Source organism: Prionailurus viverrinus, chromosome X (genome assembly GCF_022837055.1).
Source record: "Prionailurus viverrinus isolate Anna chromosome X, UM_Priviv_1.0, whole genome shotgun sequence".
In the NCBI taxonomy this organism is placed as follows: domain Eukaryota; kingdom Metazoa; phylum Chordata; class Mammalia; order Carnivora; family Felidae; genus Prionailurus; species Prionailurus viverrinus.
In genome coordinates, this window is record NC_062579.1 from 105,993,744 (window position 1) to 106,008,278 (window position 14,535).

General features: G+C 44.4%; 1 protein-coding gene across 6 annotated transcripts in view; it reads right to left on the bottom strand.

The window, feature by feature from the left end:
• The window catches only part of ARHGEF6 (Rac/Cdc42 guanine nucleotide exchange factor 6), a 99,363-nt gene that overhangs the window by 53,419 nt on the left and 31,409 nt on the right, over window positions 1-14,535 (bottom strand). For all 6 annotated transcript variants that reach the window (XM_047843211.1, XM_047843212.1, XM_047843218.1 and 3 more), the window contains 3 exons: window positions 13,218-13,339; window positions 11,672-11,873; window positions 1,303-1,373 (listed from right to left, as the gene is read on the bottom strand). In XM_047843211.1, coding sequence (XP_047699167.1) covers window positions 1,303-1,373; window positions 11,672-11,873; window positions 13,218-13,339 — 395 coding nt within the window. The remainder of the gene's footprint in view (window positions 1-1,302; window positions 1,374-11,671; window positions 11,874-13,217; window positions 13,340-14,535) is intronic.

Sequence of the window (14,535 nt, forward strand, 5' to 3'; positions counted from 1 at the left end):
GGTTAAGCGCCGGACGACGGCTCGGGTCATGATCTCACGGTTCGTGGGTTCGAGCCCTGCATCAGGCTCTGTGCTGATGGCTCGGAGCCTGGAGCCTGCTTCGGATTCCGTGTCTCCCGCTCTCTCTGCCCTTCCGCCGCTCATGCTCTGACTCTCCCTCTCAAAAATCAGTAAACATTAAAAAAAAAAGTTTTTGTAAATAAAAAAAAAAGAAATGTAAGAAGAAAAATAGTGACAAGATTGTCCCCTATGATTATTGCCCATGTCCCCTATGAAGCTTCTTCTTGAGTTTTCATACCCACGACCACTCATGTCATCATTATGGAGCAAACTCGTGGAAGGGTGCAATTCTGACTTTTGGAACGCTACGTATAGAGATGTTGAACAAGATTATCCATGTGCAAAATGAAAGGAGTATGCAGTCCAAATGCACATCCAATATTGGGTGAAAAGTGACACTAAGGAGCGCCTGTGTGGCTCAATCGGTTAAGCGCCCGACTCTTGATCTCGGTTCAGGTCACGATCCCACGGTTCGTGAGAGCTGTGCTGATGGCACACAGCCTGCTCGAGATTGTCTCTCTCTCTCTCTCCTCTCCCTCTATCTCTCTCTCTCAAAAGTGACACTATTTCAGACAAGAAAACTTAGAGCTTACAATGATTTGTCCTTTTCATTAGTGATTGGGCCGAGTCTGGAAAGGAGACGTGAAGGAAAGCAGAGGGAAGATTAAGGAGAATAATACAATTTTTTTTTCTCAAATGGGAACTTATTTTGAGTACTGTATCTGTCCTATTTATAGCTAATATATTTTGACATGTCTGTGTTCAAGCCAGAGTCATTCCACGCCTCCCGCTGTGCCAGAGGGCAGTCTTCCCTCCGGGATCTCCTCAAATACAAGGTTCATAATATTTTGGAGGACACCATAATGGATTGATTGACTCGAAAATAAAATCACAGTATGCGATCACTTAAAACTAATAGCATTAGAGGAACGTGGGAACTCACCTTCTTAATATCTGGTAAGGCTATATCTAACTGCTGGGTTTCCCCATCACGCCTACTGATGAACCAATTTCTCTTTGGGCTACCTTGGAATTTTTCAGTACGGTGGATGTAAAACTTCTAGACATCTGTAAGAGGCCTACCAGCAGAAGAGCTCCACGGTAGCACAGCTGACATTAGACCCTTGCGATACTTTACCCAGTCTCCTGTGAGCGTCACCTCAACGCATCAGTGGCTCAGCAAGTGAAAAGGTTCCATACAGAGAGTCAAGAAATTTTGTTAGTTCTGATCTGAACACTCACCACAGTATAATAGTTCTTGGTAAGTGGAGTAGTTTCGAATCCTTTGCCAGCCTTGGGGGAGAGGGGTCTCTCTGTGGAATAGACATTTAAATTATGTTAAGATCACACAGATCTAAGATGAACATTTTATAACTGAAGTCGACTCACATACTATAAATTTTGTCAAATGGAAGGATCAGTGGAAATGTACATTCCCCGACAAGTGACACTCTAATTTTACTAAACTCTAGATGGTCCAAGCTAGGGTTCTTGTCCAGACCCCTTCAATTTCCGAGAAGTTAAGGCCCAGCTAATGAATGGCAGGGCCAGACCAAGAACTTCACTCCATTCGGGCTCGTTTCTTTATTCCAGTCTGCCTCTCCACTCACCTCATTCAAAACAGATAAGCCAAATTAATGCTAACCAAATACACATATTTGTAACCTGTAAGTTACTATACAAGTATAGTATAGACATATATTATAACATAGGTAATAGCAGCCATCCTTTCTTGGGGCTCTCTACTGTGCCAAAAATAAAATAATCAGAATCTCTAACACACTGAAAACGAGCAGAAAATTCTTCTTTCTTTTATGTATCGTTTGAGTATCATGACATCGTGCTACAAAATGCTGCCTTTCTTTTACCAAGTTAATCTTACCTGTTAAACTCATGACTAAGAGACATCCTAACGCGTTCTTTCTTAAAAAAAGAAAAAACACCTCAGGAAAATACAAGATGGCGATCATAAATGTTTAACAGTGTCACTAACACTATCGTTCCTCCCCTCATTTTCTCCTTTGCTTCATTTTGTTTTACATTCCATTTTTATCTTGCTATATTATATGCTGCTTTAAACTCTTTCTGAAGTATAGTCGAGTACATATAAGTAACCAATGCATAAGATATCATCGCACTTGATTTTTCTTTTTAAAAAATATTTTCTAGTTTTAAATCTATTACATCCCAACCCTAAAAAATGCAAATTATAGAGAAAACATAAAAACCAATGATTAGTCAGAGTTAACCATCATCAGAGTAACATTATTAAGCATGTCTTCTCATTCTTTTTATATGTGTATTTGTGAACACACACACATACACACACACACACACACACACATACACACAGAGGGATCTTTCTTACTTTACTTATGGTTTTGTAATTCTCCTAACAACCTTTTTAAAAATTTTTTATTTATTTACTTATTTTTAAGTGTTTTCTATTTATTTTGACAGAGACAGACAAAGAGAGAGAGAGCCCCAAGCAGGCTCCGTGCCATCAGCGCAGAGCCCGATGTGGGGCTTGATCCCACCAACTGTGAGATCATGACCTGAGCTGAGATCAAGAGTCGGACGCTTAACCGACCGACCCACCCAGGTACCCCTTTAATCTTATGTTTTTATGTAAGCTCGAACCCCAGTGTGGGGCTCCAACTCATAACCCCAAGGTCAAGAGTCACATGCCCTACTGACTGAGCCAGCCAGGCGCTCCTCTGTAATTCTATCACATTATCGCATGAATATTTTCTCATTTAACCTTGACTTTTAATTATTATTATATGTAAGATATTATTATATTAAAATAATCCTTTTATTTATTTGGCACTTAATAGCTTTTCAGACATTTTATTTGAGCCTCACGACCCTAGCAGGCAGAGATGATTGCATTTTGCAGAGAAGGTCACTCAGGTCCAGGGAGGTGAAGTTAGTTACCTAAGGGCATGTATCTAGGACATGGCAGGGCCAAGACTGAAGCTCAGGCGTGCCTTGACAAGAGCCTGTGCTCCTAACCAATATGATGTCCAGAGGTAAATCTACCGAGAAGGGCTTGGTCAATGGCATTTGCAGTGATTCCTACTGGCGTTCAGAGAGGCCATCAGTTTGAGCTGGGATGCTCAGAGAAGACCTTGCTGGGCAGGAGGCACTCGATCTAGTCCTGGAGGGTGGTGAGAATCCAAACCAGGAGAGAAAACAGTAGAGAACTTTCTGGGCAGGGAAGATTCCAGAAGCACAGTTGTAGACATGGCAATGCTCAAGGCAGGACTGTTCCTGTGCCAATCAATTGTCCAGCTGGGCCTTGCTGGGTAGGGTGAAAACAAGGCAAAAAGGCAGCCCTCTGGGCCAACTGTGTCACGTCCGAGTGATGACAAGTGGGGTACAGCCAGTTGCTGGAAGCTTCACGCCATTTCAAGATCCTCCTGGATCTACCTGGTGGCTTCACAAGATTGTAAGTGGCAGAGCCAGGACTTGAAATCAAGTATTGTACCAAGCCGGCTGTGCTTCCCAGGCACCACTGTTGGACTCTTAGACTTATTTGAAATTGACAGTTACCAAATTCTTTCAGTGTTTAGGAGGCCAGTTTCCTATAACGTAGTGATAATGGTTCTACTTAGAACTCATAGCCGAGAGCACCTGGGTGGCTCAGTCGGTTCAGCACCCGACTCTTGGTTTCAGCTCAGGTCATGATCTCCCAGTTCGTCAGTTCGAGCTCCACACTGGTCTCCGTGCTAATGGTGTGGAACCCACCTGGGATCCCCTCTCTCTCCCTCTGTCTCTGCCCCTCCCCTGCTCGCTCGCTCTCAAAATAAATAAATAAATAAATAAATAAATAAATAAACAAACAAACAAACAAACCTAAGAACATTTTTTTTCTAAAAGAACGCACAATCGTTTTGTGCGACTGTAATGGAAGCCAGTCTTGATAAAAATGAAACTTTCTAGAGATACCGGCAAGATAGGGTCGGCTTTCAAAAGCCAGGCTGAACGGGAGGGTAAACAGTAATGGAGAGCCTGCCAAGACGGAGAAGCAGGAAGAAAAGGCCACAGGAATGGGTGATTGCAATGGAAACAAAATGTTACCTATGCGGAGTAGGACGGAGAAACATGACCCGAAAAGAAAGGACTGGCTGCATGGAGGTTCCTGGGTGGCTGAACAGGATGCAAAAAAACAGCTGGTGCTTTAATAAGATCAATACCATTGTCAAACCTCTAGCAGGATTGACAGAGGCCAAAAGAAGACACGAATTACCAATATCAGGAGTGAAACAGGGGCTGTCACTACCTCTCAAAAAGATGACAGGGGCACCTGGGTGGTTCAGTCGGTTTATGATCCGACTCTTGATTTCAGCTCAGGGCATGATCCCTGAGTCATGGGATCGAGCCCCGGCACGCTCTAGGCTGCTCGTGGAGCCTGCTTAAGATTCTCCTTCTCTCTCTCTCTCTCTCTCTCTCTCTCTCTCTCTCTGCCCCTCTCCCCTACTCGCACTCTCTTTAAACAAAAAAAAAAGATGATCAAGCAATACTCTGAGCAACTCTACACATATTAACTTGATAATTAGATGTGAAACGAACCAACTCTTCGGAAAACAAAAACTACCACAACTCACCCAGTATGGACTAGACCATTTGAACAGACTTAGAACTATTAGGGAAATTGAATTTCTAAACTTGAAACTCCAGAAAAAGAAATCTCCAGGCCTATATGGTTTCACTGGAGCACGCTATCACACGTTTAAGGAAGAGGCAATACCAATTCTTCACAATCTCTTAGAGAAAATAAGAGGAGGGATAACCTTCCAACTCATTTTATGAAGTCACTATCACACGGACACCAAAGCCAGACAAAGATAGTATAAAAAAATGACAACTGCAGACCAATAGCCCTCATGAATATAGATGCAAAAAACCTTAACAAAATATTAGCAAATAAAATTCCGCAACATTTTTAAAGCATTGTAGACCACGGAATCCATCCCCATGGACGCCAGGTTGGTTAAACATTCCAAAATCAATCAATGTAACCCACAATATTAACAGTCTACAAAGAAAAGTCGCATGATAATACCCGTCAGTGCAGAAAAAGCACCTGAGAAAACTCAACAATCCCTCAAGGGGAAGAAACTCCCACCTCCTGTCCCCCCCGAAATAGGAATAAAGTGGAAGTCCTTCAACTCAATAAAGAGTATCTACCAAACACCTGCAGCTGACGTAGACATACATGGCACAAGATGTAAGGCTGAGCGTGGTCCCCCTGAGATCAGGAACAAGGCAAGGTGGTCTCTCTCACCACCTCTTATTCAATTCAGTTCAGCTCAATTCAATTCAATTCAATTCAACTCAATCGCTGACATCAACCAACGTCATGAAGAATTCAAATGGGTTACCTGGCATAAGAGAACTCCAACAACAGCACTGTCCCACAGATAAAGCCGTAAGAAACCCTCCTAATCCTGATATAAAGAGCCTTTTCCAATTAACGTTTGGTTCTTCCCCGTCCCCTGCTGCTGTACAGATTCCTATTGCCTGTTGGTGGTGATGGGACAAAAAGAAATCTAGTGACAATGGGTTTCTCTGGATATGAAACATCTATGTGACATACCCAGGGGATTACAACAGGAAGTCTAAATATAAAGCTCAATCTTAGTTTTGGTTTACAATCAGCAGGAAGAGTCATTTCTTAAGCTGCCTTAATACAAATTTAATTAGCCAGCTACCTAATCTCCTCATCTGATAACTATATTTACCTGCTAATAAAAAGTCTTAGAAGGATTTAATGACCCTTTAACGGAACCAGTTGCAGAAAACAGAATTTGCTTAAAATATCTGTTCTGATCATACTTGCTTCAATACTTCCTTGGCAGGACATTTTGCCAGGAAAATTTTAATGCAAAGTCCTTAGCTTTTCTCTAAGACAAAAACGAAAAAAAGATACAATTTATGGTGTTACTGATGTATTGGCAGGAATTTTTTTTTCATGCATAAATAACATGTTAATTTACAGGTCACCACTGATTTTTAAATAAAGGACTGAAAATTGTTATCAATGGCTAATTTTCTTATTTATAAGGTATCTGACTCAAACAAAGGAGCAAAGGCCCTTAATATATCCTCTGACGCTTATATAATGCCTAATTGGTTCATACATACATTTTTCATGAAATAAAATCTTTGAGAAAATGTTTTTGTTCAAAAGGGTTTATTTTTCTCGTGCAACAAGAAAACGAGAGGTACGCAAGCAGGACTGGGAACAATGGCTCCATAATGTCACCACCGTCCAGGTCCCATCATTCTTGGTGAGAGGCTTTTATTATCACGGTCACCAAATCCTACCCTACCTTCAGCCTCAAGCTCATGTTGAAAGGAGTCTCGTGCGTGCGTGTGCGTGCACGAGATACTCAAATATTCTACTTCCTCACTTCCTACGGTAGTAGACTGGTGGCTTCACAGGTCCTCTGAAACCAGTCTCCTCCTGATGGGAGGGAAGAAGCTGTCCCCAGGGCCTTGACCATAATCATCTTCTAGACAAAAGTTACAGTGGAATCTCAAACTTAACATGCCACTCCCCAAGGGCGACTTTACCAGAGCACAAAGTGCTCCCGTCCATAGCAGGCTCAAGGGAAGAAAAGCGGGCACAGCGCTCCCACGGCACCGAAATCTGCAGGGTGGGGGTTTGCACAGGGCCAGGGTTGCTTTGTTCCGTTTTGAAGACAATACAGAGGCACGTGGAATACCGGCCCGAATGAAAAGTACCCCAGGCTACCACGAATGCAGGTCAGAATCACTGACTATTCAAGTGACCTCAGCGTTACCCGCTTGACCCAAGAGTAAACGGAGATCACAGGAGTTCTTGACTTCCATGCCTGATTCAACCTCCCAAACGACCCAAGAGTTTGTGTGGCCGTGGGGTTTAAAACTCTAAATGGATGGTTTCATTTCAATGAAAGACGCACTTAATCTAGGAGTCATTTTTTTTAAAACTCCTTACAGACAAATCTTCCCTAAGCTTATACATCAGTATGAACTTCATGAAAAGAAATAAAACATTGCAGGGCACCTGGGTGGCTCAGTCGGGTAAGCATCCGACTTCGGCTCAGGTCATGATCTTGCGGTTCGTGAGTTCAAGCCCCGCATCGGGCTCTGTGTTGACAGCTCGGAGCCCGGAGCCTGCTTCAGATTCTGTGTCTCCCCTTCTCTCTGCCCCTCCCATGCTCATGCTCTGTCTCTCTGTCTCTCAATAAGTAAACATTAAAAAAAAAATTTTTTTTTAAAGAAAGAAAATGTTGACAGGTGCATTTTCTACACCAAACATAAAATAGCACAACACTGAACTTAATGTGTCCCTCGGCAGCATCCTAAATAGGTTCCGGCCAACTTGCCACCCTGTGGAGGCAGCGAGAGGTGGTATGGGCAAGAATTCGGGTCAACAAAGACTCATCACCTCCTTCCCAACAAGACATTTTCATTACACCGAGCTGATCTCCTCCACCACCCCAAGCTCCCTCTGCTCAGCCCTACCACGGATCCTCTGTGGCTTTGGTCCTCCCTGACCAGTCACTATGGCTTGGATTGTCCTCCCCTCTCATCTGGACCTATCCACAGCCCACATGTCTCAAGCCCTACCTCCTCCACGAAGCCACTTCCAACCTCTCCAGCCACAGCACACTCTCTGTCCGCTGACAATCTGCTATGTATTTTTATGCTTTATCATCTACTACTTTATGGCGTCGGTTGTCAGTTTCATCTCCGGCTGTTAGCTCTGCCCCGGACTCCAAATCAATAATGACAGCTACCTGCTGGAAATCTTCAGAACGATGACTCTCTGGTGCCTCCACTCAACATGCCCAAAGCAACTCATCATCTTCAGTGAGATCTCCCCGTCACTAGACTACAAACATGAGGACAAAACTCATGTCTTAGGTTTCTCTGCCTCGCCAGTGCCGGGACAGAGCCTGATATCCCAGTCATGGCAAAGAAACCTTTGCTGGCTGGCTGGGTGCATGACGCCACATGCCCTTAAGGAGCTCACCCTCAAGCTGGACCTCTAGACTTGGAATTATCTTCACCTCCTCCCTTCTGCTCATCACAAATCATCAGCAAATTTTCCTGATTGTTTTTTAACAGTATCTACTGCATCCGCCCACTTTTTCCGCTCCACTATCACAAAAGCAGCCCGCACGGCTCTCTGGATTGCCAAGATCTCAGCAAGAGTCTCTACTGGCTTCCCCACATCCTCGTTGGTTACCCCTACCACTTCTCTGCCATCCAGCCCCCACGTGACCACTAGAAACAGCTTTCGAAACCACATACTGTCCCCTACTATCCCCTGCTTTGTGTTGACACCCTTCTTCATATAGCCCCAGCCGAAGCCCCACTCCTCTTTACTTGCCTTACCCTCAACCCAAATCACCCTACCACCCACTCCACACCTTCCTACCTCCATGCTTTAACTTACTAATGCCCTCTAACCTTCTACCTGTCAGAAGCGTCTTTTCATCCTTCAAGGCCCGATTCAAGTGCTTCCCCCTCCCGCCGAGGTTATTGTCCATAGAACCTTTTTTTTTTTTGCCTGCACCAATAGCATCTTGTCTAGACTTAGAGCTTTGTCTGCGTTACTTACCCCGTGCTACCCTGTTACAGTTGTCTATGTACACACCTATCTTGACCACTAGACTGTAAGGTCATTAGAGGCAGGGTCCCCGAGGACAGACTAATATAGCCCCACCACCACTACTACCAAGTATATAACTGATGCTCAGTGAACAAGCTGAACAGAATATAATGACCTGCCCCACGGTATCCATTCATTTTACAGATACTTAGAGAGCCTAAACAAAACAGAACATCCCTGCCCTCATGGTGCTTACATTCTCATGGGAATATACAGATGGTAAGTGAAGTAAATAAGCACACGTACACTACGTTAGGTGGAGAGAAATGGTTAACAAAAAATAGAGCAGGGAAGGGGGAGAGGGGCAATGGGGATAGGGTTCCATTTTCTTGGGTGACCAGGGAAGGCCCTACTGCAAAGCGGACAAGTAAGCAGAGACCTGAAGGAGGTGAGGGGACCAGGCATGTAGACATCCAGGGAGCGTCCTAGGCAGAGGATCAGTAAGTGAGGTAGGTGCCCATTTGGCACAGGAAACCGGGAGCCAGTGTGGCTGAAGTGGAATGAGTGAGGGGGAGAAAGGTCAGAGAGGAGGTCAGAGGGGCAACGGGAAGCTGAATCCTGGAGGACCTTGTAGGCTAGTGAGATGACCTTGGCTTTTACTCTTTTTGAGATGGGGAGCCATTAGCCAAGTTCCATTTTGAAAGAATCACTCTGGCTGCTGAGTTTAAATTCGGTTTAATTAAAGTAGCAGGCTTCCTGGCCCCAGCTGTCCAGACCTATCCTTGATGGCTGGGTAAGACGCTTCAAAGGGTTACCTAGGTGCTCAAATCAGAGCCAGAGATTGCCACGTGAGTCCTTAACTGAGCTCCAAACCAAAGAGAGTATAGAAGAAACCCTAAGGGAAGGGTCCAAAGCCCAGAACAAACAGCCCAGGGCAGTCCACAATGCAGCAGCCAGACTGTGCTACAAGGCAACTCAGCGAGGGACATGATGATGAAGGCATGCTGTCTGTCTACTTCCAGTGTCCTCGAGACAATGCTTGGACAATGCCTTGGGGAATCCCCAGGCAAGGCGGCAAGACCTGTGCCTTTCAATCTGGGGGATGAAGACACTGAATCAACGAACAAAGCTAGAGTGAATCTGGAAAGGTGGAGACCGTAACAACCAGACCAAAGCAACTGAAAGATGTAGTGAGGGGTAAAAATCAGCTGTGAGAATCATCAAAACCAAGGAAATTCCAAGAAGGCCTGTGAAAATATTTCAGGGATCAACAGAAACATCTCAATTCCCAGTAATAAAAAAAAAAGCTAAGGGACACCTGGTTGGCTCTGTCGGTAGAGCATGCAAGTCTTGACCTTGGGGTTGTAAGTTCGTGCCCAATGTTGGGTGTAGACATTACTCAAAAATAAAATCTTCTAGGGGCGCCTGGGTGGCGCAGTCGGTTAAGCGTCCGACTTCAGCCAGGTCACGATCTCGCGGTCCGCGAGTTCGAGCCCCGCGTCGGGCTCTGGGCTGATGGCTCGGAGCCTGGAGCCTGTTTCCGATTCTGTGTCTCCCTCTCTCTCTGCCCCTCCCCCGTTCATGCTCTGTCTCTCTCTGTCCCAAAAATAAATAAACGTTGAAAAAAAAAATCTTCTAAAAAATGCTAAGAAGTCTACACATACATATATAACTATAAATCTTTTAGTAAACACTTATTCCATTAAGGGAGGTGCCCCCTGCCTTAAACCAACACACGACACAGGAAAGCGTGCAAACCAAACTTTCTCTTAAATGCGTTCGGGAAAAGCTCCTAAGAGGGGTTATCTGGGGGAGGATGCAAAGGAGAGAGGAATTTGTATCGCCTATATTATACATCTTTGGAATTTTTTAGTTTATTTACGATGAGCCTATGATTATATTAGCCAACAGTATTAATTTTGAGTCATTAAAAAAGCGACGAAGACGTCTACAAAAGAAAAAGCACACTGAGCAGCTAACCACTCAAAGGAGCCCTTGGGTAAATATTTTGGGGAAGTGAAGAGATATAACAATGTGAATAACCGAACACTACTTTATCTGTATTGTGACACATTTTTATATATCAGGGTTTTTTTGGTGATATAGGCAGGGCCTCCTTGCTCAAATAACAAAAGGCAAGGAAGTGACCTAAGAAAGTTCTAGAAAGACTACTGAAGAATTCTTAGATTTCATTCTCCCGATATTATTACAAAAGAGGATAAGCAGTTAGCAGTACGTAAGAGTTAAGGGCAATTTTATTCAGAATCAAAGCAGCCAGACGGCTTCCTGCAGCCCTATGATTGTTATTTCTCGAACACATGTCTGAGGCATTTAGACTTAGGTCTGTTTAAAGAGCTTAGGGCTAAAAAAAGGAAGTTAGCACATGGCCTCTCTTATTATTCTTTTCTACCATGGTGATTCTTAGAGTGGCAGGAAGGGGACATAGTTAAGGTGGAACAGTTGTCTGAGCTTTGAATTCTTTAGCTTTTTTAGGTTTTTGCTGTCTTGATGTAATCGAAATGCAACTTCGTTTCAAAATATCTAATCATCGATTTTTCCCAGTTCCCTCCTACCCTAATTGTCGGCTTATAAATGCAAATACAAACAGTTTCTGTTGACCAATTAAAACTACAAGATTGTCAATAGGGGGGGCGCCTGGATGGCTCAGTCGGTTAAGCGTCCTACTTTGGCTCCGGTCATGATCTCATGGTTTGTGAGTTCGAGCCCCTCATCAGGCTCTGTGCTGACAGCTCCGAGCCTGGAGCCTGCTTCGGAGTCTGTGTCTCCCTCTCTCTCTGCCCCTACCCCGCTCACGCTCTGTCTCTCTGTCTCTCTGTCTCTCTCTCTCTCTCTCTCTCAAAACTGAATAAACGGTAAAAAAAATAATAATAATAAATAAATAAATAAATAAATAAATAAATAAATAAATAAAGATTGTCAGTAGGAATACAAGAGAGTACATGAGTCACGTTCCAAAAGGCTTTTGAAAGATCCACTTACCACTGGACTTAATTTCTCGGACATAATTACTAGGGAACCAGCCTGTTCTGCCATTTAATGTGCCTTCCCACCAGCCTCCTTCTTCAACTCTGGTGACATAAATGATGTCCCCTTTACAAACTGACAGTTCATCTTCATTAGTCTGCTTAAAGTTGAATCTTGCCTTTACTATCAACTGGTGGCCTCCATTTTCCATCATCTCCTAGGGAAATAAAAGCCACACCAGATTAAGCACCCATCTACATGGGGCAGGGGCACAAATGACATGAATTGAGGCAAATAACGTGGGAATGCGCAAGGACGGAACCCCAGGTCCACAGCCGTCTTGAGTCTTTAACTTAGGAGTGGGGCTGGGGTGGGGGAGGGTAATAAACGGCGCAGAAGTGCATGCGACTTTTTGTGTGTATTTTGAAGGGGGCCATAGCTTTCATTCCCCCCTCCCCTCACCAATTGCCTAAAGATACTTGCTAAATGCGCCAGGAAACAAAGTAGAGTGATAAACTATTCCACCCTGCCTCTCCCCAACACCCAGACACGGTCTTACATAATTATAGGGCCAAGATTAAGTACTAATCTACACATAAAATCTGCCTCCCACCTCTCAATGGCTAAGAATATCTTAAATTGGCTGATTTAGTCATATGCAAACATCAAATATCCCGTAGATACCTAAGGCGGAGTTGTTAACCTGTCACGGGCCCCTTTGAGAAGCTGATGCGCACAGGGATCTTTACCTAAACCACCCGTAAGTTCCTGCACGGGAGGTTTGCACACAATTTGAGAGGGTCCAAGGGGGCGCGGAACCGTAGTGTTCATCAGCTCCCCAACGGGAGCCGGGAGCCGTGATCTCAAAAGGTTAAGCGTAGTGTTCATCAGCTCCCCAAAGGGAGCCGTGATCTCAAAAGGTTAAGCGCTTTGGAAGTAATTAAAGTCTTTGGAAGTTACAGCTCCTGATGGCTTAAAGCAAGTGGGTGGCTTTTGACAAGGAATAAAGGTCTCCAAAGAGCCAGCCGAGGATGAGGCGGTTCCTCCCAAATAAAAGCTCCTATTAAGACCAAATGCAGAGCTAACTGGGCTACCCCACGAGGGGAGTTCATCATCACAGGCTCAATAGGAAGGCACAGAGAAAAAGCAAATGACAGTAACGATGATGATGGCAAGTAATGCATATTGATTGTCTGTTATGTGCCAGGCACTATCTAGTTCTCCTAATAAGCCAGAGGTAGAGGAAATGCCAGCAAGCTGCCATCAGGAAGCTGTTCTAACGACTTCCATTTGCACGGCATTCCCCGCTAAACGAGTCACTCGGTCCCAGGAAGGGAAAGAACTCTGGGACTTCAGCCCCGATTTTCTGACCCTCTGCCCCACATGCCTTTGATGCGCGCCAGCGGGCCAGCCCGAACTGGCGCTAGGTTTAAAGTAGTTTCACCGGCGACGCCCCAAACGCACAGGACGGCTATCTCGCCACACGGGGAGATGAAACCAGGATATCGATTTCATTTGACAGACTGTGAAACAGGCAAGGGGAATTGGCTTCTATACTTACCACTGCCTTTGACTGCCTCTGCAGCCCTGGAGCTGTGCTAACAACTGCTCCCTGTGGGCTTGTCTGAGAACTATTAGCACTAAGAGAAGAGGAACGTCCACATGGTCTTTCTGATAGCTGATCTGTGAAAAGAGGAAAAGGCAAGATAAAGGGAGCCACTCATGTCAGAAGCACGTCTAGAACATAACACAATCTTTCACGGGACATTAGCACGGGCGCCCTGGCCGTAATCCTCACGGTTACCATTCGGAACGTGCCAAGTGAATTTCCTCCCCCCGCCTCCCATTTTGGTGGCCAACTTCTTCATAGCCTTACTGGCCATCGCTGTCCAGTAGAATGAAAAACAGCGACAGAGCCACATTTTCTCTTAACCCATTTCCCTACGACTCTCCCCTCTTGAACCGGTTGAGACAGTACGCCCTGTTATCCAAGGCAGAACTATATTGGGTACCAAACAGCTGTTTGTGGCTCTTATTACTTTGAAATATTTCAAACTTCTCTCTTTGTGTTTTGGCCCTTAACTGGGTGGTTCTTGTCTTCCTCATATGCGGTAACGTGTGTAGCGTATGTAATGTAAATTCTCACAGAAACTGGGGGTGCGGCGGGGGGGGGGGGCGGTGGGCGAGGCGAAGGAGAATCGGAGTCAGAGTGTGTCTGGGAAAGATGCGATCTTCAAAAATTACACTCGAGAATCTTCTCTTCCTTGAAACCTTGTGAAATTCGATCAGACCAGCGCTGAGCTGGGTGTTTTCCGTATGCTGGCTTCTCGACAAATTCAAATGAGGGCTTTTTTCCTCTCCGTTTATTTTTAAAAGACATAAACTGCAAAAGTCTAAAGCCCAAACATTCCCTAGGCGACAAGCTCAGTATCCAAGTAATTTCCTTGATGCTGTGGGTTTTAACTTTCACCTCCTTGTATTTTATAAATATCCGCGGCAAGGGAAGAGACTATAAAACTTGCTAGCAGAGTTTGGCAAAGGAACGTATAATTTGGATGGCATAATGCTAGAATGATACGATCCTCCCTGCCTAGTTGTCATATGTCTTAAATATAGTTACTCGAATTAGCTGTACTTCTGCTATACGCCTTTGCAATAGCTCAAAAGCCTCCTTTTTTTTTCCCAAATAGCAAAAGAACAACTCTAGAGAAGTATTTTTACATTTATTGCTATTATGTACAGCTCTTTTGACTAAAACTATAATTACTTGATAGCTTCCTAGATGCTCCATTCTATTTGGCACTCGACTATATTGTCTGCTCTCGTGCGCTAATTGTTTCACGTGGGTAAGTTGAGTCTCCCTAAATAGATGGTAATTT